This window comes from Dendrobates tinctorius, unplaced genomic scaffold (assembly GCF_039654945.1).
Source record: "Dendrobates tinctorius isolate UK_male_01 unplaced genomic scaffold, ASM3965494v1 ptg000070l, whole genome shotgun sequence".
NCBI classification, from domain to species: domain Eukaryota; kingdom Metazoa; phylum Chordata; class Amphibia; order Anura; family Dendrobatidae; genus Dendrobates; species Dendrobates tinctorius.
The window spans coordinates 61,437,419-61,463,133 of record NW_027361738.1 but is presented as its reverse complement, the minus strand read 5'-3'; the positions used below and the strand labels follow the sequence as shown (position 1 = coordinate 61,463,133).

General features: G+C 44.3%; 1 protein-coding gene across 4 annotated transcripts in view; it reads left to right on the top strand.

The window, feature by feature from the left end:
- Positions 1-16,956: 16,956 nt before the first annotated feature.
- The window catches only part of WAC (WW domain containing adaptor with coiled-coil), a 119,017-nt gene continuing 110,258 nt past the window's right edge, over positions 16,957-25,715 (top strand). Inside the window, exons 1-3 of one of the 4 annotated variants that reach the window (XM_073581720.1) lie at positions 16,957-17,041; positions 17,560-17,593; positions 22,211-22,397. In XM_073581720.1, coding sequence (XP_073437821.1) covers positions 22,265-22,397 — 133 coding nt within the window. In that variant the 5' untranslated portion in view covers positions 16,957-17,041; positions 17,560-17,593; positions 22,211-22,264. The other 3 variants (XM_073581719.1, XM_073581721.1, XM_073581722.1) reach the window with 3 other exon arrangements.

Below are 25,715 nucleotides of genomic sequence, written 5' to 3'. Positions count from 1 at the left end.
GACCAAGAAGAATTGGCAGCCGAGGGTGCTCACAGTTGGTGAAAAAAAATGTCCTCCGAGAAACTTTGGTTCCTCCCCATTAAGTTCTTCTACCACCTCTCCACATCAAATTAGCATTGATGAAGCAATTCGTAAAATCACTTCCAAAAGATGGAGAATGCTTCAAATACTTGGTCACCAAGTTTCCAGGCCTCTCGGAGGCAAAATTGAAGGAAGGTGTGTTCATCGGACCAGACATTAGAAGGCTTATAGCTGATCAAGAGTTTATCAATACCATGACGCATACTCAAAAAGAAGGGTGGATTGCATTTAAAGAGGTCGTAGAGAAATTTTTAGGCAATAACAAAGACCCTGACTACAAAAAAATCGTCGGACGAATGCTGAAAGCATTTCAAGCTTTAGGTTGCCTGATGAGTTTGAAAGTGCATTTCCTCCATTCCCACCTTGACAACTTTCCTGAAAATTTGGGAGCTGTGAGTGAAGAGCAAGGTGAACGATTCCACCGGGACATTAAAGAGATGGAAAGAAGATACCAGGGAAGATGGAGCATTACAATGTTGGCCGGCTACTGTTAGACGCTTCAGAGAGACATTACAGATTGTACTCACAAGCATAAATGTACCAAGAGAAGCCTCACAGGGAAGAAGAATCGATTTTAGTGTGTGTTAGTGAGCTCATTGCAGTTAAAAAAGTGATTTTCATGAAACATTTGTAATAAAAAATTAATTTTATGAGTCTATTTTCATTTATTTTGAGGTATTTTCTTATTTAAAATAGTTACTTAAATTGTCAGAAAACGTGATGTTCTATGACAAAACGGAGTTCATTTTTGGATTCAGCGCACTCAAAAACATAAAGATTACGTGGAATAACCAAAACAGCTCTTGAAAAATTTTTTTTTGCAGACCTGTGTAAGTACAGATTGAATCATATATAAACTCTAAAAAAAATAGTAGAGAATATGGATACTATATATTGTAATATACAGCCATGGCTAAAAGTGTTTGTTCCAGAAAATGAAGTAAATTCTTACAGATGCAAATGTTTTGTTATACACATGTTTATTTCCTTTGTGTGTATTGGAACACAAAAAAAAGAGAGGAAACAAAGGCAAATTGAACATAAACCTCAAAAATGCCCAACAAAATTGTTGGCACCTTTCCACAGTGGGTAAACAGCTTTGTTTCAAGCATGTGATGCTTGTTCAAACTCACCCGTGGCAAGTAACAGGTGTGGGCAAAAGGAAAATCACAGCTGAAACCAGATAAAAAGGGGAAGAGTTGGCTCAATCTTTGCATTGTGTCTCTGAGTGTGCCACACTAAGCATGGAGACCAGAAAGAGGAGAAGAGAATTGTCCAAGGTCCAAAATTGTTGAACAATAGCAATAATCTCAAGGTTACAAGTCTATTTCCAGAGATCTTGATGTTCCTTTGACCAATATAATCGAAAAGCGTCAAATCCTCTTGGAGCCCAGAATAACCGCAGATAAAGGATTAAAGAATTATTGTTGATTCTCTGTACTAATATCGATTTATTGATCCAGTGAGCCCTGAATTCCTCTGTATTACCCAGTGACTATCAACAGTTTCATGAATATGTTGTATCATGTATCCTGTTTTCGGAAGGATAGAGCATGTACTCATTATAATCTATGAACTTTTTTACTCATGCAGACCTTTTTTGCATATCATAAGTATGGTCAGGCAGTGGTGGTCCGATAGGTGAGAACATATAGAATACATTTTTTTTTTTATTTTATTGATCCATCTTCTTTGCTAACAAAAAGTAGTGTACATTTGATTAGTTACCTAATGGACCAAAAATGATCAAGAGTTCTCCAATATAATAAACTACAAAACCTATAAAAAAAACTAGGAGTATAAGACATACATAAAAGATGAATCTTGGAGCAAATGTTAAAACATAAAAAAGGTTTAAAAAGAAGAACATCAGACATCAGCAAAGTCACACATAAAGCCTCCAAATACAGCCAACAGTAGTCAATGAATAATAATAATAATAATAATAATAATATGCACACCTAAAGTTTCATATGCAAGAAATTATGTATAGCATTGAGTAGTCTTTGGAAATATTCAACAGAATATAGTGAATACAAGGTGGAAAAAAATCCTACCAAACAAATAAATGCGCTATATACACACCTACAGTTTCATATACAATAATTTATATATAGTAGTGAGCAGTCAATCTTCAGAAGTATGCATAAAAGTAAAATACATACAAGATCAAACAGGATCCTACCAAGGAATAAGGCCTGCTTCACATTTCCGTTTGTTGCCATCAGTCAAAATCCGCCGTTTTGCAAAAAAAAAACGGATCCGCCATTTTTTTTTGGCGGATCCGTTTTTTTCCCATAGACTTGCATTATCGGCGGATTTTGACTGACGGTCGTCCGTTGCATCCGTTTTTTGACGGATCCGTGAAAAATTTAGCGGTTTCCAGGCGGACCAGATGGACCCTGAAACGTTGTTTTGGATTGACGGTCCGCTATTTTTAAGTGCGCATGTCTCGGGAGATTTGCTCCGGGAACCATTTTAGCCCTGAAATACCGTCCTGGAGGTGGCGAAATTCTCTCTCTCTTTTTTCCAGGCTCGTGTTCCTTTAAATTTCCACCACTAGCTGATAATGTGAATCCGTCAAAAAAACGGATCCGGTGGCCTCCGTTTGTGCCACAACGGAAATGGATCCGTTTTTTCACATTCTGGCGGATTTACACTGACGTCAAAAAACGGAAATGTGAAAAAGGCCTAAGCGGTGCACAAAAAGTCTAAATAATGTGACAAGAATCTTTGCTGAAGATCAAGAATGTCACAAAAGTAAATGTCTAATGCTAAACGGAAGGTTGTGCATTAGCCACAGGAATGTGACCACTTAGTCAAGAGAGACAACGCAAAGATTCAAAATAAATCAGTCAAGTATTGAAGAATCATGCCATAGTAAGGTATAAGAGTGGAGAGTAGACACAATCCTGTGCTGGACTACATGAAAGCTGTTGAACAAAATTGAATGTCATTTCTCACGGTGTTCTGCGGTGAACTCAGTGACTTTTTCTCATGGTGCTGAGGTCACCGCAGTTCAGTCCGGATGGGAATGCAGCCTCAGTGACTGGCAGTAACCTTGATGACATCACCAATAGTCACTGACTCTGCCCCCACAACAGCTCATTCATCAGTGGTTCTCAGCCTAGATGGTCGCATCTTGACACTGTCCAGGTTGAAAACTTTTTATCCCCAGTCATGGATTACAGCATGGGACAGAACGACGGACAGGTGATGGATATTGGTGTTTTTTATTTTTGCTTTATTGCAGGAGACGAGGGTTGTGCCTTTTCTGGGTAACTGCAGGTTGCTATTTTCAGGCTGGGGGGTCAATATCCATGACCCCTTAACAGCCTAAAGGTACTGTCACACTTAGCGATGCACCAGCGATCCCGACCAGCGATATGACGCAGTCAGGATCGCTGGTGCATCGCTAAGTGGTTGCTAGTGAGCTGCCACACAGGCAGATCTCACCAAGCGACATAGCAGCTGTCGGGGGTCGCTACTTACCTGTCAGACGAGGCGATCCTGACGTCCTCCCACCCGCATCCACGCGTCGCTCGTCGGCGCCACAGGAAGCCCAGCAGGAAGCTGACGACGAGAAATGGCCCAGGACGTTCTCGCGCGATCAGCGATAACCAGCGGGGGAGCCGGTTGGAGGTAAGTATCACACATAGTGATATCGCTAGCAATATCACTATAACGTCACAAAACCAGTGACGTTATAGCGATATTGCTAGCGATATTGCTTAGTGTGACAGGCCCTTAAGAATACAAGCCCCCAACTGTCTGCTTTATCAAGGCTGGTTGTCAAAAATGGGGGGAATCCCATGCCGTTTTTAAAATTATTTAAATAATTTATAAAACAGCGTGTGGACCCCTCTATTCTGGATAACCAGCTTAGCTAATGCTGACAGCTGAGGATTGCAGCCCGCAGCTGTCAGTTTTGCCTGGCCAGTTATCAAAAGTACATGGGTAACTCCGTTTTTTTGTTTATTTATAGCGCAGGCGGCGGCTGATGAATACTCCCATCAGCCGCTGCCTGGTCTCACTATTATCAGTTGAATAAAACTCTCAACATTCTCCCCTGCTAGAGCTGAGCACAGCGCAAGCAGGGGACAGTAATGTGAGTTGTCTTCAGCACTTGGAAATAGTGCAAACTGTACTGTACCGATTCAAAGGCACTGGTAAGTGTAATACTGATGCCGCACATGGGCGCCACATGTATGCCACACTTCTTAAACACAAGTACAAATACCGGAAATATCAGGACGTGTGAAACAGGCCTTACAGAATGTTCCATGATTTTAGAAAATTTTGCCATAGGGTAAAGGATGGTAGAAAATAAACTAAACATACGCTACTTACCCCTTGAAGCCCTCTTCACTCCAAGTAGCTGATCTGTTGATGTCCTTCATCTGTCACGGGCCAAACTTCGGCAGGTTTTTTTTTAAACAGTGGATAAGCCCTTTAACCCCTTCCCGACCTGTGACACAGCGTATGCATCATGAAAGTTGGTGCCAATCCGACCTGTGATGCATATGCTGTGTCAAGGGAGGATCGTGTTCCTGCGGGTCAGGTGAACGGGGTCACTGAAAGGTTACCCGACCCGCAGGCACAGGACCCTTTGTGCTTCACCCCATGGGAGGTGGCTTTGCCCCCCCCGTGGCTACGATCGCTGTGATTGGCTGTTTCACTTTTAACAGCCAATCAGAGCAATTGTAATATTTCACCAATGAAATTTGATGAAATATTACAATTCAGCCATGGCCGATTCTGCAATAGCATCGGGCATGGCTGGAGACTGAGTTCTGACCCCCCCCAGCGGCTGATGGGGGCGATCGGCCCCCGCCACCGACTGATGTCAGCGATCGGTCGCCGCCATCACCATATGCTCCCCCTCCCCTGCCCTCCGCTCCCCCCACCTTACGATCACTGTCCCTCCCACCTGGTACCTCCTGAGTCCCCGTGTCGCTCCCAGTGTCCCTCCTCCCTCCTGCATGGGCGCCGCCATCTCTCCAAAATGGTGGGCGCATGCGCAGTGCGCCCGTCGAATCTGCTGGCTGCAGATTCATTCATTGCAGGTACATTTTGATAACTAATAAAAAAAGTAATGTAACCCCCCGTTTATCACCCCCATAGGTAGGGACAAATAATAAAATAATGAAAATTTTTTTTTCCATTAGGGCTAGGGTTAGTGTTGGAATTAGGGTTAGGGTTAGAATTAGGGTTAGAATGAGGTTAGGGTCGGAATTAGGGTTAGGGTCGGAATTAGGGTTAGGGTTAAGATTAGGGTTAGGGGTGTGTTGGGGTTGGGATTATGGTTAGGCTTGTGGTTAGTGTTAGGGTTGGAATTAGGTTTGTAGTTAGGGGTGTGTTGGGGTTAGGGTTGAGTTAGAATTGAGGGGTTTCCACTATTTAGGCACATCAGGGGGTCTCCAAACGCGACATGGCGCCACCATTGATTCCAGCCAATTTTGGGTTCAAAAGTCAAACGGTGCTCCCTTCCGAGCCCCGGCGTGTGCTCAAACAGTGGATCCCCTCCACATATGGGGTACCAGCGTACTCAGAACAAACTGGACAACAACTTTTGTGGTCCAATTTCTCCTGTTACCCTTGTGAAAATAAAAAATTGAGGGCTAAAAAATTTTTTTTGAGTAAAAAAATGATTTTTTATTTTCACGGCTCTGCGTTATAAACTTCTGTGAAGCACTTGGGGGTTCAAAGTGCTCACCACACATCTAGATAAGTTCCTTGTGGGGTCTAGTTTCCAAAATGGGGTCACTTGTGGGGGGTTTCCACAGTTTAGGCACATCAGGGGCTCTGCAAACGTAACATGACGCCCGCAGACCATTCCATCAGTCGGCATTTCAAAACGTCACTACTTACCTTCCGAGCCCCGACGTGTGCCCATACAGTGATTCCCCCCCCCCCACATATGGGGTATTGGTGTACTCAGGACAAATTGCACAACAACTGAAAAAATGGTTTTGTAAATTTTGTTGTAAAAATGAGAAATCGCTGGTCAACTTTTAACCCTTATAACTTCCTAACTTAAAAAAATTTTGTTTCCAAAATTGTGCTGATGTAAAGTAGACATGCGGGAAATGTTATTTATTCACTATTTTGTGTCACATAACTCTCTGGTTTAACAGAATAAAAATTCAAATTGCAAAATTTTCAAAATTTTCGCCAAATTTCCGTTTTTTTCACAAATAAACACAAAAATTATCGACCTAAATTTACCACTAACATGAAGCCCAATATGTCACGAAAAAACAGTCTCAGAATCGCTAGAATCCGTTGAAGCGTTCCTGAGTTATTATCTCATAAAGGGACACTGGTCAGAATTGCAAAAAATGGCCTGGTCATAAAGGTCAAAATAGGCTGGGTCATGAAGGGGTTAGGCTGAGTTCACACGTGGAGTTTTTTTCGCGTTTTCGCGGCGGTTTTAACCGCGCGATTTTGCCGCGAAAACGCGAAAAATAAGCATCCCATGCATTCCTATGAGATTCCGCAATGCTGTGCTAATGCTGCGGTTTTTACCGCGGCGGAATCGCTTCGCGGTAAAAACCGCAGCATGCTCATTAATTTGCGGAATCGCGGCGATCCCGCACCCATAGGAATGCATTGTTCCGCTTACTTCCCGCATGTGGCTGTGCACACCATGCGGAAAGTAAGCAGAACAATTGCGGATGGTACCCATGGTCCGGAGGAGAGGAGACTGTCCTCCAGGCTTTGGGTACCATATCCCTGTAAAAAATAGAGTTTAAAATAAAAAATATTGTTATTCTCACCCTCCGACGTCCCGCGCAGCCTTCCCGCCTCTCTCCACGCTTCCGGTCCCAGTAGTCCTTTGCGAAAATGCTCGCGATGACGTCCGTTCTCGCGGGATCGCGAAGTCTCGCGGTCATTCGCGCTACGTCATCGCGAATTACCGTGAGACGTCGCGATCCCGCGAGAACTGACGTCATCGCGGGCATTTTCGCAAAGGACTACTGGGAACGGATGCGCGGGACGTCGGAGGGTAAGAATAACACCGTTTTTTATTTTTTTTATATTCTATCTTTTACTACTGATGCTGCATAGGCGGCCTCAGTAGTAAAAAGTTGGTCACACTTGTCAAACACTATGTTTGACGAGTGTGACCAACCTGTCAATCAGTTCTCCAAGCGATGCTACAGATCGCTTGGAAAACGCTAGCATTCTGCAAGCTAATTACGCTTGCAAAATGCTAGTTTTTCCGCGGGAATTTAAAATGCGATTTTCCCGCGGACTGGAATTCCGGAATTCTCGCGGTAATTTCCGCGAGAGTTCCGGTACGTGTGCACTTAGCCTTAAACATTGGTTCCACACCTATAGGATTGGCCATCAGTAGTTCATTCCAGGCTTCAATTACTGAAATCTTCTGTCCTTGAGAATTTCTGAACATGCCCTGATAGGCACAGGCCTGCTGGAGGTTGTAGTGTTGCAATAGCTGGAAAGTCACATGTTAGTGATCAGCGCTGTATAAGTGCCCGGTAGAGACCAACCAGTATTAGAGCGTCCCGTCTTCTCAGAGCTCAGAATAACCGTAGCTAAAGATCAGCCATTGACACAATAGCGCAGTCACTGTCCTGACAGCAGTTTGTCTCGTCATGGTTCATGAGGACAAAAATCAGTGGTCATCTACAATTCACGTGACGGCTCTACTTCTGTGCAAATGAAGAATCAGTTGACTGGATGTGAATGCACCGTGGCCAAATCACATTAAAGTGCGAGTTCCCCCAAGTTTCCTCATTTTTTTTCTCCAGAAACAGCGCCTCTATTGTCCATAGGTCAAGTCCGGTATGGCAGGTCATACCTGTCCCACCAGATCACTATGTTGAACAGACAATGTGAGCCCTTTCTATGTATGAAAGAGTATACTTGATTATTTTGTACATCTATAGCAATTTTCTTTTGCTGTTTTAATTTTTGAGGGATTTTGTTATTTGGCAATAAGAATTGTATGTTTTATCCACGTCTTTTCAAATGAATGAAATGTACTGAAAAAAAATGTATAAAATTTTGGGTGGAATGGCAACCCCCTCCCCAGCAATTCAGCTTTATCTACTTTATTCAGTCGTGTTCACTCTGCAGTGTCACATTTATACTGTGATATGTGTACTTTACTCTGCAGGCCAGAATGATTACGGCAATACCAAATTTATATCCTTAGTACTTTTTCACAATGAAAACATTTTTTATAGAGAAACATTTTTTATTAGTGTCGCCAAATGACAAATTCTTAGAGCAATAATGTTTTTGTTTCTTTGTTTTCATTCCTTTGCTTTTTTATTTCTTTCTCTAGTCAGTTTTAGTTTTTAGTGATACGATTTTAAGTGAAATATCACTTTTTCATCACTTTTATTCTATTTTTTTCAGAGGAGGCATGATGAACCCCACCAAAAAACTGAAATTGTTTTTTTATTTTTTGAGGTATTTAGTTTTTTTACTACTAGTTGTTATGGATTCGAAAATAGTTTTGTGTTGCTTTTATTGTTTCATATATTTTGACATAATAAAGGCTTTTATGATATTTTTAACAGTTGAATCGCTTGGCGCAAAATGTCGTAACTGCGTGTCAGTGCTGGGGTTTGTAAAAAAAAAAAAATCTAAAAATTCAAATCAAACTCCCTTTCCTTCTGATAAAAAGTAAGAAATCGAAAAAGATGGAAAAAGTAAACATATTTAGAATCACCACGTCTGTAAAAAGTTCAGTCTATCAGAATGATAAATTAATTAAGTTGTACTGTAATGGCTGTAAAGATAAAAAAAATATCAATACAAAAGATATGCAGTTTTCTGTCTCCACACCTCTCTAGAAAGTACAACAAAAAGTAATCAAAATGTCTTACATGTCCCAAAGCGATATTAATAAAACCGGCAGCTTGGAACGCAAAAGATAAGACCAAGACATCTCCACCGAAAATGGCAAAACAAAGTTTTTGGAGGGAATGTTTTTTTTTTTATCACTAGAAAAAAATTAATGCAAGTTTGGTATCGTACTGAGCTGGAAAATCATGTTTCCAGGTAATCTTAACCATACAATTATTGTTTAAACCAGACCTGGGCAAAGTGCGGCCTGCGGGCCACTTCCGGGCCCTCTGGCTGTCTCAGTCCAGCCTGCGGACTAGACAGCCGAAGGGCTGAAAACAGTGGCCCGTGGTCTGCACCGTACCCGCCTGCTCGCTGTCTCTGCTGTCTATATCCACGCTGACTGCATTGGTGGAGGAGGGGCCCCCAGGTCAACTAATTTGAATCCTGCCTTAAAGGGAATCTGTCAGCAGGTTTTTGCTACCTCATCTGAGAGCAGTCTGATGTAGGCCAAAAAAAAAAGTTGAGTCCAATGATGTATCATTTACGGTAGTTTACTGGGTGGAGCAGTTCTGACACAGAATTTTCAGATTTAGCAATGCAGCAGAGCTGAGAAAGCTGCCCCCGCCCACACCAGGCTCTGTATATACAATGTCCACAATGTCCATAGATAGTGCGATTCCTAGCATAGAAGGGGACATGTTGGACTAGCCTGCACGCGTTGCCGTATCCCAGCAATGATAAGCTCCTGGTGCTAAAACAACCATTGCAAGTGAACAAAACCACTGAGCTTGATAAGAAAGGCATTGCTAAAATCTGTGTTTTGCTGTTTTCAGATTACATAGCAAACACCTGCTGACAGATTCCCTTTAAAGGGGTCTTTGGGTATGTTTTGCATAACAGCAGGAACTGTTAGCAGTAAGGTCAGTGACCTGTTGCAGCAGTCGTGTGAATCACCAGAGTGGTGGTGCTAAATCAGGTGGACGTTTAAACAGAGGAGTATTGGTTCTTACCTTATTTTATGACAATTTCTGGCTATAGAGAAAGCTGGAGGTACAAACAAGCGCAATAGGGTGTTTATCCAGATAACAGCGTTATGAGGTGGTGCGGACGTGTTCATCTGGTATTGTGAGAAAGCACAACACTAAAGGCACAATATATAAATCCAGCTTCTATTGCTCCACAGGTTGGACGTTCCAACGTAGAAATCAGTAGAAGAAGGGGTGATGCCCTTTTGGTCAGTATGAAATAAGAAAAGAAATATCTGGAGAGTCCAGGGTATTGTGAAATAGTTGCGGTTTTAATCTGAAAACATTTCGAATTATGTATAACTTCTTCATCACGAGAATCACAGAAAAGTTTAATAAGATGATGTAACATTAAAATGGTACTCTGTGGAGAATCTTTTTGTACTGTGCCTGCATTCATAAACTATAAAGATGAGATGCACATTTCACTTTTATTATCTTTAGAACACTTGTAATTCCACGTGACAGCAGCTGCTCCTCACTGCTCCCCCTCCTGTCTGGGACAATATGTCACACACCATTATGCAGCTCCCCGCTATGAGTAACAGCCAGAAGAGGAGCGTGGACACCCCCCCAACTCTCTGTAAAAAAACAGCTATTATCAGGAGACTGCCTGATAGTAACAGCGGGGAGTTGCACACTGCTGTAATATCCCAGACAGGGGTGAGCAGTGAATAGCACCTCCTGTCACACCACCCCAGTGATAATGGCTCCCTGTCTGCAGTCAGAAGTGAGGGGGCGTAGCCTGCTCCTAACTTTTAGTAGCAGCAGCCAGCCCCCTGATAATGTCTTCTTCACTGTAGGGCTACTAGCCCCCTCACCTCGCACTGAACACAGGGAAACATTATCAGGGGGCTGGCGTGACAGGAGTTGCTGTTCACCCCTCTGTCTGGGACATTACAGCAGTGTCCATCTCCCTGCTGTTATCAGGCAGTCTCCGGATTCTCTGCAGAGAACAGGGAGCATGCTACTTCTTCTCAGACTGGCTGTTACTCACAGTGGGAAGCTACACACTGGTGTGTGATGTAATGTCCCAGACGGTAAGGGGGAGCAGTGAGGAGCAGCTCCTGTCACACAAAATTTCAAGTGTTCTAAAAATAATAAAGGGGCAATGTGCATCTCATCTTTATAGTTTATGAGGGCAGGGACAGAACAAAAATGTTTTATCTCACAGGCGTACCCCTTTAAGGCCAAGTTCACACTGCCATATTTTCGGTCCGATTGCTGTTTGTGAAAAATACAGGTGGCACAATGACAACACTCAGACCAATGTTATTCAATGCGGTAGTGCAGATGAGTAATTTTTTGACGAGCCAAATTTGCACGTGGAAGAAAAATTGCAGCCTGCTTTAGTTTCTTCCATATGTCTGATTAGACTCTCCCATTCAAGTCTATGGGTGCACAAAAAAACGGATTCCATAAAAATCAACCATATTGCATCCGATTTTTATGGATACACTGCAGTTCTTTAACATAGGAAATTGTATTTGGTCTTGTAAATTTTTAATAACTGTTGATGTATGAAATATGGATGACAAATGAGAAAAAAATTGTTTGAGTTTTCTGTAAGAAACTCAGATGATTTTTATATGTTCATGTGAACTTAGCCTAATGGGACTCACTGGACTGAGCATGAAGCTGGCATAAAGCTCTGTGTAACCACCGCACAAAACAGTCTATGGCATCAGCAAAACACAGCTTACAGGGTGAAACACTGAGGTTACAGAACAAATGCTATGTCATGAGCTGCTAACACAAAAGATCCATGCTAGTATCGCTGAATATTTAGCACCTGACCAACACTTCTGTCCTCCACTGGGCAAAAGAAGTCAAATTTTATGGGACAGTGCATGATCGAATAGTCATGCAACAGCATAGGCTTTATCCCAGCAAAGGTAATCATGAGAATATAAACTTAGATCTTCCTTAGTAGGCTGGTGTTGAGCCTCTTAAAGGGATTCACAGGAAAATAATTTTTGCCGATGACGTAAAACTATTAGTGATGAGTGAATGTGCTCGGATAAGGTGTTATCGGAGCATGCTCGAGTGCTGAGTGTCTTCGGCTTGTTCGAAAAAATGTTCCAGTCCCCGCGGCTGCATGTCTCGCAGCTGTTAAACAGCCGCAACACATGCGGGGACTGCCTGTTTGTTAGTCAATCCCTGCATGTGTTGCAGCTGTTTAATAGCTGTGAGACATGCAGCCGCGGGGACAGGGATGGGTAGGGGATGGAGAAAACCAGCAGGACGGGTTTTGGGTGTTTTGGATAGGGCACAATTTCACAAGCGAGCAGATATTCTATACAGTCTTTAACTGAGGTTGGCCACCAAAAATTACTGGCTGCCAGTCGCACGGTATTGTTTATAACAGAGTGACCTGCAAGCACCGAATTATTAGACTCCTGAAGAATACGTAGGCGAAACTGGGGAGGAACAAATAGTTTTTGGGTAGGAGTACTGTCAGGGGCTTGTGGGTCACCCTCACACCCAGGGCTGTGGGGTACTCGGTACCAGGCCCGATGAGCCTCAATGCAAGATGTTTCGGCAGCTGTGGCCCGGCCCGTGGCCCTGGGCGCCCATTATAAAAGGGGGTTGTTTCAGTGTGCTTGTGGTAGTGAAAGTTTATCGGTGATTCGTGACGCCACCTGTGGTGTTCGGCCATGGGGATGTAAGCCGAAGCTGCAGACAGATCCTCTGGGACAGATGGTGTGGTGCAGCAATGATGTTATAGCCCTCCACAGGCAGGGCTGTAGTCCCAGGGCAGTGTAGGTGAGGTGACACGCAGATGGTGTAGTGTCAGGCGCAGAGGATGCAGCAGTGCTGGGCAAGTTGGCGCAGGAATGAGTGGAGGACACCAGGGCATGTAGTTCCCAAAGCTTTACTCACAGTCTCTAGTACAAACAGGTGCCTGCCCCTCCGTGCCGTGTCCTCCGGGTCAGGGACTCAGTCAACCTCCAGGCCAGATGAAGTACTCCTTTCCAACACCCCGCCAACATGTGTCTTTCTGAACGTCTCCTCTTATAAAGGGCCTGTCACACTAAGCGATATCGCTTGCAATATCGCTATAACTTGTGACGTTATAGCGATATTGCTAGCGATATCGCTGTGTCTGATACTTACCTACGACCCGCTCCCCCGCTGCTTATCGCTGATCGCTCGAGAACAGGCTGGACTGTTTCTCGTCGTCAGCTTCCTGCTGGGTTTCCTGCTGTGACGACGAGCGACGCGTGGAGCCGGGCGGGAGGACGCAGGATCGCCGGGTGTGACAGGTAAGTAGCGACCCCCGTCCCCAGCGATGTCGCTAGTGAGATCTGCCTGTGTGGCAGCTCACTAGCGACCACTTAGCGATGTACCAGCGATCCTGACCGCGTCATATCGCTGGTCGGGATCGCTGGTACATCGCTAAGTGTGACAGTACCTTAACGCCTTTAAGTGAAGTACTCCTAGTACTGAGTTACACTGGAGTGCCTCCTGTCCGATGTTCTTATGGACTTACTTGTATGGCAGACAGCTGTAGCCTGCTTCGGGGACACCTTGCTACTAAGTCCCGGCTCACTATCCAGTTGCTGTTGTGCCCCCAAGTCTTGTGTGGGAATAAAGTGGTCACTACTTCTATTCCTCCGGTGTCTGCTGCAAGACCATTAGTATCCATACAACCTTGGGGACCGGGCCCCGACCTTGCGCTTAGAACTTCTAGGAAGGGTGCTCTTGTAACCCACATCCTCTGTTCTCTCTTACTCCTCACGTTCCGTACTAATCTTTCCTTCTATGGAGAATCAGGCTTTCAGGCTATGTTGCTCTTTCTCTTCCTCTCCCGTGCCAGCAGACCCAAGTCACTGGGATCCGCTGCAGCGCCTCCATCCATCCCTCTCTCCGGGGATCTTCTCCTCTCCAACTCTCTAACCAACTGACCTCTAATCCTAAACTCTTCCCGCTCCTTGTAATGTAAACTAACTCCACCCACCTCCCAGCACGTTTCGTGTTCCAAACAGGGAGCCACCAATGGGTGCTTTGCTATACTCCAAGCAGGGAGCCGCCGAAGGTGCTTTTGTGGCGCCCCTGAGGGTTCAGTTGCCACAGAAGTACTGCACCTCCTCCTGAGGTGTGGTGCCCCACCATCCAGGTATGTTTGAGGCTCCTGACCACACTCCAACACTTGCATCCCACACAACACGGTAGTTCAGCAAAGCCACATTGTGGCTCCCTGCTTGGAGTGTAGCAGAGCACCTTTGGTGCCTCCCTGCTTGGAACACGAAACGTGCTGGGAGGCGGGTGGAGTTAGAATACATAAAAGAGTGGGAAGGTTTAGGATTTGAGGTCAGTCAGTGAGTTAGTCAGAGAAGAGTGAGGAGTGAGAATCCCTGAGAGAGGGATGGAGGAAGGAGGTGCTGCAGCAGATCTCAGTGACCTGGGTCTGCTGGCACGGGAAAGGAAAGAAAGAGAAAGACATTGAACAGAAACCTGAGCTTCCATGGGAAGGAAAGACTAGTACGGAACGTAGGAGTAAAAGGGAACAGAGGACATGGGTTAGAAGAGAACCCTGCCTAGAAGTTCTAAGCGCAAGTCCGGGGCCCGGTCCCCGAGGTTGTATGGATACTAAGGGTCCTACAGCACACACCGGTGGAGTAGTGGGCTGTAAATGCACTACTCCCATCTAAGACTTGGGGGCACCACAGCAACATTGATAGTAACATTGGATCTGCATACAGCGTCGGCTTAACATCTCACTTGCCGAACACCACAGGTGGCGTCACGAACTATTCATTCAATCAATTACATTCCACCATTTCAATTCCCCCATTACTTGGGTGCCCAGGGCCACGGACCGGGTCATCGCCACTGTGACACATCCCGCTGACACCGGCCCGGTACCAAGTACCCCACAGCCCTGGGAGAGCGACCCACTTTGCTACACTACTTTGTGGTGTGGGGTGCAGGTGTTGGAGAGTGATCAGGAGTCTCCACCTTACCTGGATGGTGGGATACTACACCTCAGGAGGAGGTGCAGTGCCTCTGTGGCGACTGAGCCTCAGGGGCGCCACACTTGCTCTTGGGATCTACGAATCTCCTCTTCAAGATTTAAAGAAACAGACTACACAACTATACCCTCAGCCAGCATAAGAACTGGTTCAGAGTCTTCAGACTGAGAAGGACAGAAGTTTCGGGAGAGTGCATCAGCTTTTTTACCCTTAGTACCAGGTCTGAACGTCACCACAAAATCAAATCTAGAAAAGAAGAAACCCCAACTAGCTTGCTTAGGGTTGAGTCTTTAAGCCGATTCTTCATTCTCCCCTCACTCCCCTCATTTTCACCATACACATGCACAGCAACTTCGTGTTATGAGCACAGCGGTGTAATCCATGAGGCTTCTTCCTTTCCCTTGACGTCATGCCTCATAGGAGCAACGCCATTGTATACACGACGGAGCTAGATGTGGCCTGTGACTGCCGCGGCCTGGATACTCTGAAGGTGGCGGCCCTGATTGTAGCTCGCAGTGGCTGGGATGTCGCAGCAGGTGAGTTTTGCAGGGTGGCTTTCGAGGTGAATGTGTCTCCGCCCGTGTGCGCTAATAACGTGGGCCGTGTAGACGGGGCTTTGTGTATGGAGTGAGTGTGGCTATGCGAAGTGGGCGGGGCTAGGCGGAGTGGGCGTTGCTTGATACATACACACACATTCATACACTCAGCTTTATATATATATATATAGATAGATGAAAGGGAAATTATTGTGAACTAGCATATACAGTAATAAATCAGTGCATTAATGGCCAAAATGTACGGAGAGAAAGAGATATACAGTAGAAGGTGCAGATAAAGTTTATAGGTATGTGTAAAAAGCCAGTAGCTATATGCTCTCAAATGAGGCAATGCTTTAAATCTATTTAAACACCAGTGTGTAACACAGAAGCAACTACTTTGGGGGGGGGGGGGGCATGCCTAATACTGCATACAAGTCCCAAGTGCAGCCATGTTGCTATTTTGTAGGCATTATGACCAAGGGGACTAATACCTCTGCTAGATGGTGAATTACTTTTAGAACTTTAGTTTGTTTGTTGTTTATTACTAGGGATGAGCGAATAGCTTTAGATAACTCCTTATCCGAATAGCTATAGCGCTTCCCGAATAGCTGCATTGGGAACCCGGATAACTGGAGCGCTCCCGGTAATCAGCTGCATGTGTCGCAGTTGTGTGACAGTCATATCACATGCATGGAGAGCCTGTTTGTTGGGCTCTCCATACATGTGTTGTGATGGTCAAACAGACGCGACACATGCAGCTGATTATCGGGAGCGCTCCAGGTATCCGGGTTCCCAATGCAGCTATTCGGGAAGCGCTATAGCTGTTCAGATAAGGAGTTATCTAAAGCTATTCGCTCATCTCTAGTTATAACCCTTTAAATAATTGTTCCACTACTTTTCTGACATCATCAGGATCGATGACATCACCGGCATCCTGGAATGACATCATCGACCCCCTGAATGACATCACCGGCCCCTGATCACCTCCCAATGTGGCAGAGAGCTGACCCGGATTGCTCCTATTCCTATAAAAATTTCCTTTTTCGTTGTAAAGAACATGTCCTTCTTCTCGGTCATTGGGGCAAATGAAATTAGGGAGTCGGAAAACATGTGTTTACATAAAACTTTCCTCAAAAACTGTGGTCATAATTTGAGAGCTTTGACATTAACATCACTAGAAATATCAACAGCTTTCTGTATTATAGGTACAGGAAATATCTCTTTATTATTGTATTTTATTAAAAAATTAGGCCTCATTTATCAAAAACTGTCTTTGTTGCCCATAGCAACCAATCAGAGCTCAGCTTTCAATTTCTCAACTACTGTGTTAAAGCTAAAGGCTGCCCTGTGATTGGTTGCTATGGGCAACAGTTTCTACTTTGAAATGGTTTTGCGAAGCGTATTTGAGGTGCAAACGCGTATAAAACGTACATAGAGCTGAGCTCGGCAGCCATTTTTTTGTATGTTATTTAGTGCAGTTTCATTAAAGTTGTACCATAAAAAAAATGTACACGTCACTGCCCAGACGCTGATAGTACGCATGCGTATACACGTCAGGTCTGCTAGGTGGTGCTGCGCCTGCTCGTTTGGAAGCAGGGTAAGGCGGGGCAGCGCATGCGCGTTCCTGCTGTCGAGACGGGAACTGTTTAGTGCGCGCTCCCGAGTGTCCGCGCAGCCGCTGCCGCCGCTGTGTCGTCGTGCCGTCTGTGTCTGTGTGTGCGGGGGGGAGATGGATGACGGGCGCTCGCCCCACTAACGTACAAAGTATTCCCAGTCACCCCTCATAGTCCGAGCATATAGTGACATAGACTGGGGCCTCCCCCCGAGCACCGTGCCCCGGTACCGCGTCCGCCGGTGGACGGGTTCCTGTTGACAGCAGCCCTCTCGCGTCCACACCCCACTCACACACGGCATTGATGGTAATGTATGCAAGGAAACAAGCGAGACTCAGTGATGGGTAATGAGAACTTGGTTCTTCCTCTTCCCCCGTCTCCTCCTCTTGTCGCCGCCATTTTTACCCCCCCCTCCTGGTGACGGCGGCGGCGGGAGCTCCCCTCTCCCGGTCCCGCTGCTCTCCTCCCCGGTAACACGTCTTCTCTGTCTTGTCTCTTTCAGCTGTCACGACCGAAGGGACTCCCAACCCTACCAGGTATATACGGAGCTGCGGCTACTCCAGGCAGGCTTCGGCCTGTGCACTAGGCCCGAGCACCGGGATCCTGGCTCCTCTGTGTGGGGGGGCGGCGGCGGCTGTGTGCACGGTGCTCTGCACCCATTCTCCTGCACCCCTGGCCATTCTCTAGCCATTTGTCCTGTCATTATTGCTGTGCAGGGGCTTCTCTGCAGCAAAAGTCCTGGCCCCAGAAGAGCCCTGATGGCTTTTCTCTAACCACTAAGCCCAGAATTTTTCTCCTCTGTAGGCAGCATATAACTTCTAGTGAGCTGTCACTTTTGTTTTTCTTTTCTTTTTTTTGCCATCTGATATCACTGAAATGGTTAACCCCCAGGGGTACAATTGCAGCAAAGTGCTTTGTAAAAATCTTCCGGCTTTTGCAATTCACTTGTTTAAAAGGGGTTGTTCGCCGAAAACAAGTCATCGCAGATTTGGTGATGACGTCCCAACTGCTGGGTCCAGCGCCGCCCGTCAGAACTGAGGACTTGTATCCCCCCCCGAGGCTACAGTCTCCTCTAGAGGTGACACGGGCAGCGCGCTGACCCACAGGAATTTGTGGGATCCTGCACAGACCTCAGTTTAAGGGTGTATGCACACGTTAAGGATTTTGCGGTGGATTTGGCCCTGCAGATCCACAGCAGTTTGTGCTGCGGTGTACAGTACCATTAGAATCTAAGTAAATCGAAAACCGCAGTGCACATGGTGCGGAATTTTCCGGGCGGGTTTGCTGCGGTTTTAAATCCTCAGCATGTCACTTCTTTGTGCGGATTCCGCAGCGTTTTAGCACCTGCTCCATGATAAGTGTCAAACCAAAGGGGAAAACCGCAGGCAAATCCGCAGATAAACCACAGGTCTTTTGACCTGCGGATTTGGACAAATCCACGGTGAAAATTCCGCAGCAGAATCCGCAACGTGTGCACACACCCTAAGAAACCCAAAATGGGTCGTTGTGTCCACTCTGCGAGACCCTGAGCACATCTTATTGTCATCTGTCTTGCAGCTCAGACTTGGATGAAACTAGGCAGCAGAGAGACTTTGTACTGAAATTTTCAGTCCTAGTTTCACTTTTTTTTTTTTTTTTTTTAATGAATGCCAAGTCAATAGATAAAAAAAAATAAGTTTAGGCGATCTATCTGCTAAAAAGGATGAGAAAAAAAAAAGAAGCTAGGATGACACCTGACAAAGAAATGTCTGTTTCTCTTGGATGGTAACACACGGCTATGTGAATTGAGCATGTAGCATCGGTCCGGCATCCACTCCCAATTTGTAACGGGGTTAAAAATGTTCATGTTGTGCCGATTGATGGGGGTCTGACCACTAGGACCCTCACCGATCAGTAAGTATAGGTGATAACTTTCCTCTGGACAGCCCCTTTAAAATTAAAAAAATTTTTTTTCAATTGTATTGTTTGACTAATCGCCTAGGTTACCAGCCACGTACATGCCGAGCACTTACAGGCTCTTTGCTATAGAGCTTGTTAATGCTGCTTTGAAACTGGCCAGGATCGCTGCTGTGCGACGATTGCTCCTATTCATGGCCAGCATCTCTTTTATATAGTTTTGTTGCCCAGCGCACAGTTTAAGCAGGCGGCGCACCTTCAAGCGGGATGAGGAGCGGTGCCTGCCTGCCGAATATGATGGGAAAGCACTTTCAATGTGTTAGGCACTGATTCTAGAGGCCGACTAGTTAATGTGTATAAAGATTAGTATTTTGTGCATTGTTTATGGTGATGTGGCCACTATATATAAAAATTATTCTGGCTCCAGTGGTAATCGATTAATGTCTGCTCTCATTTGCCACTAGATGTGACAGATCTGTCCTCTGACCGCTCATAAGTCATTAGCACTGGTGGACAGCGGTTCAAGGGGAGGACACATGAAAATGTGTTCAGTGAGGGAAGAATGTGATTTTAAACATACATATATATCTGACCCGTCTCAGTCTAAATTGGTGTGTAATAGGTCTGATGGAAATCTGTCATCTGGGAGAAAAATGAACGGACGTGTAAAAATCTGTCTAGTGATCACAAAGAGTTTTATATGTAAGCAGCCTATAGATGACGGTTTTATAGGGAAGGGAAAGCGTTTATTGTAGGAAGAGCCTAATAGAAGCAACGCTCAACTTTCTCATCCATCATGGCAAAATATTTTTCTGTGTAATTGACAAATTTCAAAATCTGTTAAATTTGTTTGGTTAAAAATCTGTATAAACTCCTTAAGAGCTCGTTCAGCAAATTATACGTACGTGTGCTGTCAACGTAAAAATAATCTGATAGCCCATGGACAACACATGGGCCAGCTTTATTGAACAGGGTTGTTCAGATATATATATATATATATATATATATATATATATATATATATATATATATTTACATGGACCGAGTGTCTCAATAAAAATGCAGCATGCCCTAGTCTCTTCTGTAAATCTTTACCGATATGGATCATCCATGCTTATCTCATCCAATGACTGCTCCTAATGACTCATTCAGACATCCGTTTTTCATCAGTGTATTGGATCAGATTTTCATGAGTGTTTAGTCAGAATGCCAAGTTGACATGTTCAAAAAACAAAAAAAACCCACGGGCGTGTGAATGGCTCCATAGACTATAATGGTTATGCGTTCTAAACATGAAAAATACAGAATTCGTATGTGGGAAAACGGACATCTGAACGAGGCCTTAATATCAGGACTGTGGGAGAATTGTGTAATATCTTTAGGATGGAATGGTGCATTGGAAACCTTGTGTGTGGTAACTACACCAGTGAATCAGCGACTATGTAATACATGGATAGGCCAGTTGTGGTGGGGTGGGGGGTTCTCATTACAGTCTAATATAGATAAGGGGCTTTCACTGCTCACTTGGCCATACAGCGGGTGAATAAGCCTTGCCCCACATCACATAGCCGATGTCCAAGGCTCCAGAGAACGTAATCTTTTATTCATTCTACGAGATTAAAGGACATAAACAGGAGCAAAACAATGTACCGACGTTTCAGCCATATGGCCTTTATCGGACAAGGTGAAAACCGATCTCTGATGTCTTAGACAGTGTTTCTTCTGATGAGTGGGAGGTCGAGCCAACGTTCTTGTGGTGCATGGGACTTTTCTCAAATATACATCTCAGAAGAAGATTGTGTGGAGATGAAGCTGCAGGTATGCTCGAAGTCCACTAAGCTGCGTTTGATGCCATGCTGCGACTTGAATCTCTGTTCTCTGCAGAGCATCACATGCACATGGCTTTGTCCACACAGGACGGTTAGCACCTGGATATAGTCTGGATGCTCCTTATTGGCAGGTGTGCAGTTTCCTGATGTGTATGGTCACCGAAAATGTAAGTCTAATGTGCTGGTAACTTTGCTGTCACTGGGTGACTCTGGCTGCCGAAATCTGGAAATAGACATCCATATCGGCTCTGCTCTGAAAATTATAAGGTGATTCCTGCAGAATTTTGAATTGTCTTCTGAAATGCAGATGAATGGGACAGCCAGATAACATCGGGAAAGAAATGTACCATGTGTGAATAAGCCCTCAACTAGCAGTGTGCAGTGTCACATCGAATGTCTGGTCAGCTCAAGCCAGTGGTCTGCACTGAAGTGAACTGGATCAGTCACAAGAGCTAAATAGCATTTAGGACATTTTTTTTATTTTCTGGAGTGTTTTTTGTTGTCTCAACTCCAAATGAACTTCTATAGTGTGAACTACATGGTCCTCTAGGGTGATAATATTCAGACCTCAGGCTATTATAATAGTAGACCTCACATTAATCCATTACTGCTGAATGTCGTCTGTGCTTACTGGTCTTTCACGTAACTTGTTCATTTATTCTTGTCCAGGTATTGTGTATATTATAATATATTTTTAACAGAATAATTTTTTTGTAGAATAATAGGACTCTCTAAGACCCTTACTGAGAGTAAACGGGGTCCCAGCACTGTTCAATATTAATCATTGATCCTAATGTAAGGCTGCTGGCGGGGATTGGTATTCAGTGGTGGATACCTCCATTGCGACAGTTTGATTAATGATCCTCCCATGATCAGATACTTATTGGAGGTCCAACCTAAAGACAAGGAGTTGTGTGAGGCGTTATTACCCTTGTGTAAAAAAAAAAAAAAAAAAAATCTGACTCTTATCGGAAGCTCTCAGCAGTTGAGGTCCAAATGCAGAGACCCTCACCACTCAGTAAGAGAAAAAAAAAAGTGTCAGGAGCATTCATCCGAGGTCTGCTCTTCTAAAGCATAGAAGGTGTCAACATTTTCTACTGAGCCAGTCTTATAGTGGCATAAGAACAGTGCCCAGCTGAGCGTTTCTGCTCCTTTTTAGCGACCACTGAGGTCTCCATGCTGAGACCTTTGCTTATCAAGCCTTGAGATGTTAAAAGCTATTTGGAAAATGCGATGACGCCATATACATTTTTGTTTTGTTTGATCCTCAAAGTGACTAATTGTTATCAGTGCAGTTGGAAAAAGGTGGCATAACTAACATCGTTAGCCTGAGAAGGCATCCGTGACATTACAAAATTAATTTGGTCTACTACATTTTTTAAAGTGCTTTTTTTTAAAATCCTAATTCTGAAATCTGATTTTTTTCAGACTCTTAAATATTCAAAGGGTCACCCAAGCAGCGGTGATCACAGACATGACAAGATGCGAGATTCTGCTGATCCGTCTCCCCCAAATAAAATGCGCAGATCAGATAGCCCTGAAAAATATGCTGACAGTGTTGGACATGGCAAGGCCAAAAGTGTGCACATTCACAGGGTGCGGGAGAGGGATGGAGGTAAGATATGCGTATATTTGTAATGTTCTTGGATTGTCGTGCAGTGTATGTAGAGGTTTTAATGGGGGTGTGGGAGTGTCAAAATATATTAAAGTGTGTTGCAAATTGTAGAAGCCTTCATATCCAGCAAAATTGTTTATGGTCCTTTTGGGATTTGTATGTTTTGTTTTCTATCTATATAGAATGCTCTAACTATGCCATTTTTCAGGTGACACATACATCCTTGTAGGACTTTTTAAAAAGGAAGGACAGAATTGCTTTAACCGTTAATGACTGGGCAATTCCCCCCCCCCTTGCTGACCTGACACATTTTTGGGTTTTATTGTGCAATCACTTTTAATGTGTTTTAAAAAAAATTCTCATCCCCTTTTTCCCAAATACATGGACACATGGGGATTAATGTTTACATTATAACATTTTTTAATTCCTTATATATTTTTGTAATTTATTTTTTTTTAAAGAAAAATAAATGTCTTTCACTTTTTTAAATGTATTTTTTGTCAACAAGCAATTCTTACTATTACTTCTTGTTTTTCTTTTACACACTGTTCTCCCTATATATTTCTGATACCTCCTGTAACTTGCAGTGGTATATTATCCGTAATTGCAGGGTAATTTCGGCCTCCTATCTACATAGCAGAGCTGAGATGGTCGCTTAGGACCCAGGTTCTCCTGTTCTTTCCCTATACTGAACCATCATATGTTCATTGGGTACTGAAGAGGAAGCACTGTCAGTGTTACTGCCTCCTGATCTATATACATGTAAGCGCTGGCTCAGCTCTGTGTATGCAGAGATTGAGACTCTAAACTTGTTAATAAACAAAGTCTATCTTCTCTCTGCGAAGTCTGGCTGTCTGACATCAGTTTTTTTTCCTCCACAGCTTCACAATCTTGTGCAAGCTGCTTAGTCTGGATTGACGTTTTAGAACATCAGTGCAGGGTACAGTGTGGTCTGACAGGACATATGAAGTCTATGGGGAGTTCTGAAGTTGAGATGTGACCGAGTAAATGTTTTTTGTTCCCTTTACAAACATTTTAAAAATTGGCAAAAATTTATTTCTTCCAGTAAAAATTGCTACATCCAAGTAATGTGATTTTTCTGTGAAAATATCTATAGTCGTAAATACGATTTACACAGTCGGTAATTTTTCAGGAAATGCGTATAAAATCAGATCCGAAGTGGGTAGATCTTGAGCGTTTGAAAGATTCACTCATGCTTAGTGTGTGTGTGTGCTCCTCATTTGCTTTCCTTTTATGTAGCCTGTTTTCTCTGCCCTCCCTTAGGGTATGTGCACACGGTGCGGATTCTGCTGCGGATCCGCAGCGTTTCCGCAGCTGCGGGTCCACAGCAGATTTTGGTGCGTTGTACAGTACCATTGTTTTCAATGGTAAACTGGAAAACGCTGTGCACATGCTGCAGATTTTCCGCACGGTTTTGCTGCGGTTTACAATCCACAGCATGTTAATTCTTTTGTGCAGAAACGCTGCGGTTTCACACCTCATCCATTATGAGGTGTAAAACCGCAGGGCAAAACCTAAAGTCCTGCGGATTTATCTGCGGTTTTTACTACAAAATCCGCAGAGCCAAAAAACTCCGTGTGCACATACCCTAAGACTGTAGATACATTTCCCGTGTGCTGTAGCGATCTATGTATATCCACCTCCTTCTCCCCACTGCTGTCTCTTAATACTGAAAGAAGGGAGAGCAGAGTCTTGTCGGGGGCAGGAGTTCTCATGGATTTTTAACATGTAAAGGCCTACAGACGCTCCGCAACAGAAAAATGACAGAATATTTGCAATGAAAACTAACTCGAAGGTTTCTTAAAGGGAATCTGTCACCGGAAGCTGGTGGCCTTTGTAAATGGCCTGTGTCCGGTCCCATGGGCGGTGTTTCTTCTTTCTCCACCCCATCCGTGGCCCCCCTCTGCGATCTTTTCCGGTATTAGAGAAGTTCAACTCCATAGTTTGCGCGTGCGCAAAGCAATCTTGCTTTGCACACGCGCAGTATGCTTTGCCCAACTGCGGGCAAAGCCGAAAATCATTACTGCGCATGCGCCGGTACACTATGTACCGGAACACAGCAAAATACTTCCGGGACATAGTGTACCGGCGCATGCGCAGTAATGATTTTCGGCTTTGCCTGCAGTTGGGCAAAGCATACTGCACGTGCGCGTAGCAAGATTGCTTTGCGCACGCGCGAACTATGGAGTTGAACTTCTCTAATACCGGAAAAGATCACGGACGGGTGCCATGGATGGGATGGAGAAAGAAGAAGAAACACCGCCCATCGGACCGGACACAGGCCATTTACAAAGGCTGCCAACTTCTGGTGACAGATTCCCTTTAATGTGGCATTTAAGAAGCAAATTAACAAAAAGACATTATGAGGCAAATGTGTAGAGAGCTATTTTGTTGGTTCCTAGACTTGATCTGATTGGTTGGGTAAACCCTAATCCCATTGCCTATGTTCTGGCCACTAGTTTGTTTGGTGAGTGACTGTGACATTTGCTCACTACATGAATGCTGCATATAGAGGCTTGCATGACATCTTCCCCTTTTTATTTTTTAGCTGCGGTGGGCCAATAAAACAGTGGCAAATTGCCTAGGTTTAAAAAGCAAAACTGCAATTTTGAGTCTACCGCTCCTATGTAGAGGTATGCACAACCTTGGCTATAGAACACAGTGATACAGAACACTCGACCGTAGGAGCAGACCCCATAGGGCTTATCCTGTTACTATGACAACTCATGGGTCTGCAGGCGAGCTGTAGTCAAATAGCGGGATATTTTTTATTTAAAACTGTTTGTTTCCAGTTTGCCGATGACACTTTGGATACACTGCCATTTCGCCTTGTGACGTCTTTTACTCAGCTAATTGGACAGTTATCCAAATGAGTGCCAGGGAAACATGGAGCCTGTGACAGCAACTAATCAATTGGCGCTTCTGTTTTCTTAGGTTTTCGCTTTATCTGATGTGATAGACAGTTACTAATGTTAGTACATGCTAATCTTTTGCCTTTCATTATTTACCCATCCTGACTTTTCTTGTTAGGAAGATAGACTACGCGAGCTGTGAATGGCTTTAGTTTTACTTTAGTTAGATGTTTTGTTACGGCACTTTGTCATAGTACGTAATCAGTCCACACATGGTGGAAATGCTGCACATTTTCGCTTGATTTGCAAGTGGGAGATCTGTGATTACTACTATAACAGTAAAGCGGATTGGAAATATGATACATGTGAATTTGTTGTGTTGTATTCATTACTGAAGTCAAAATCTGATGCTGATAATTTAAACTATTTGGGGTCCCCCCTGTTT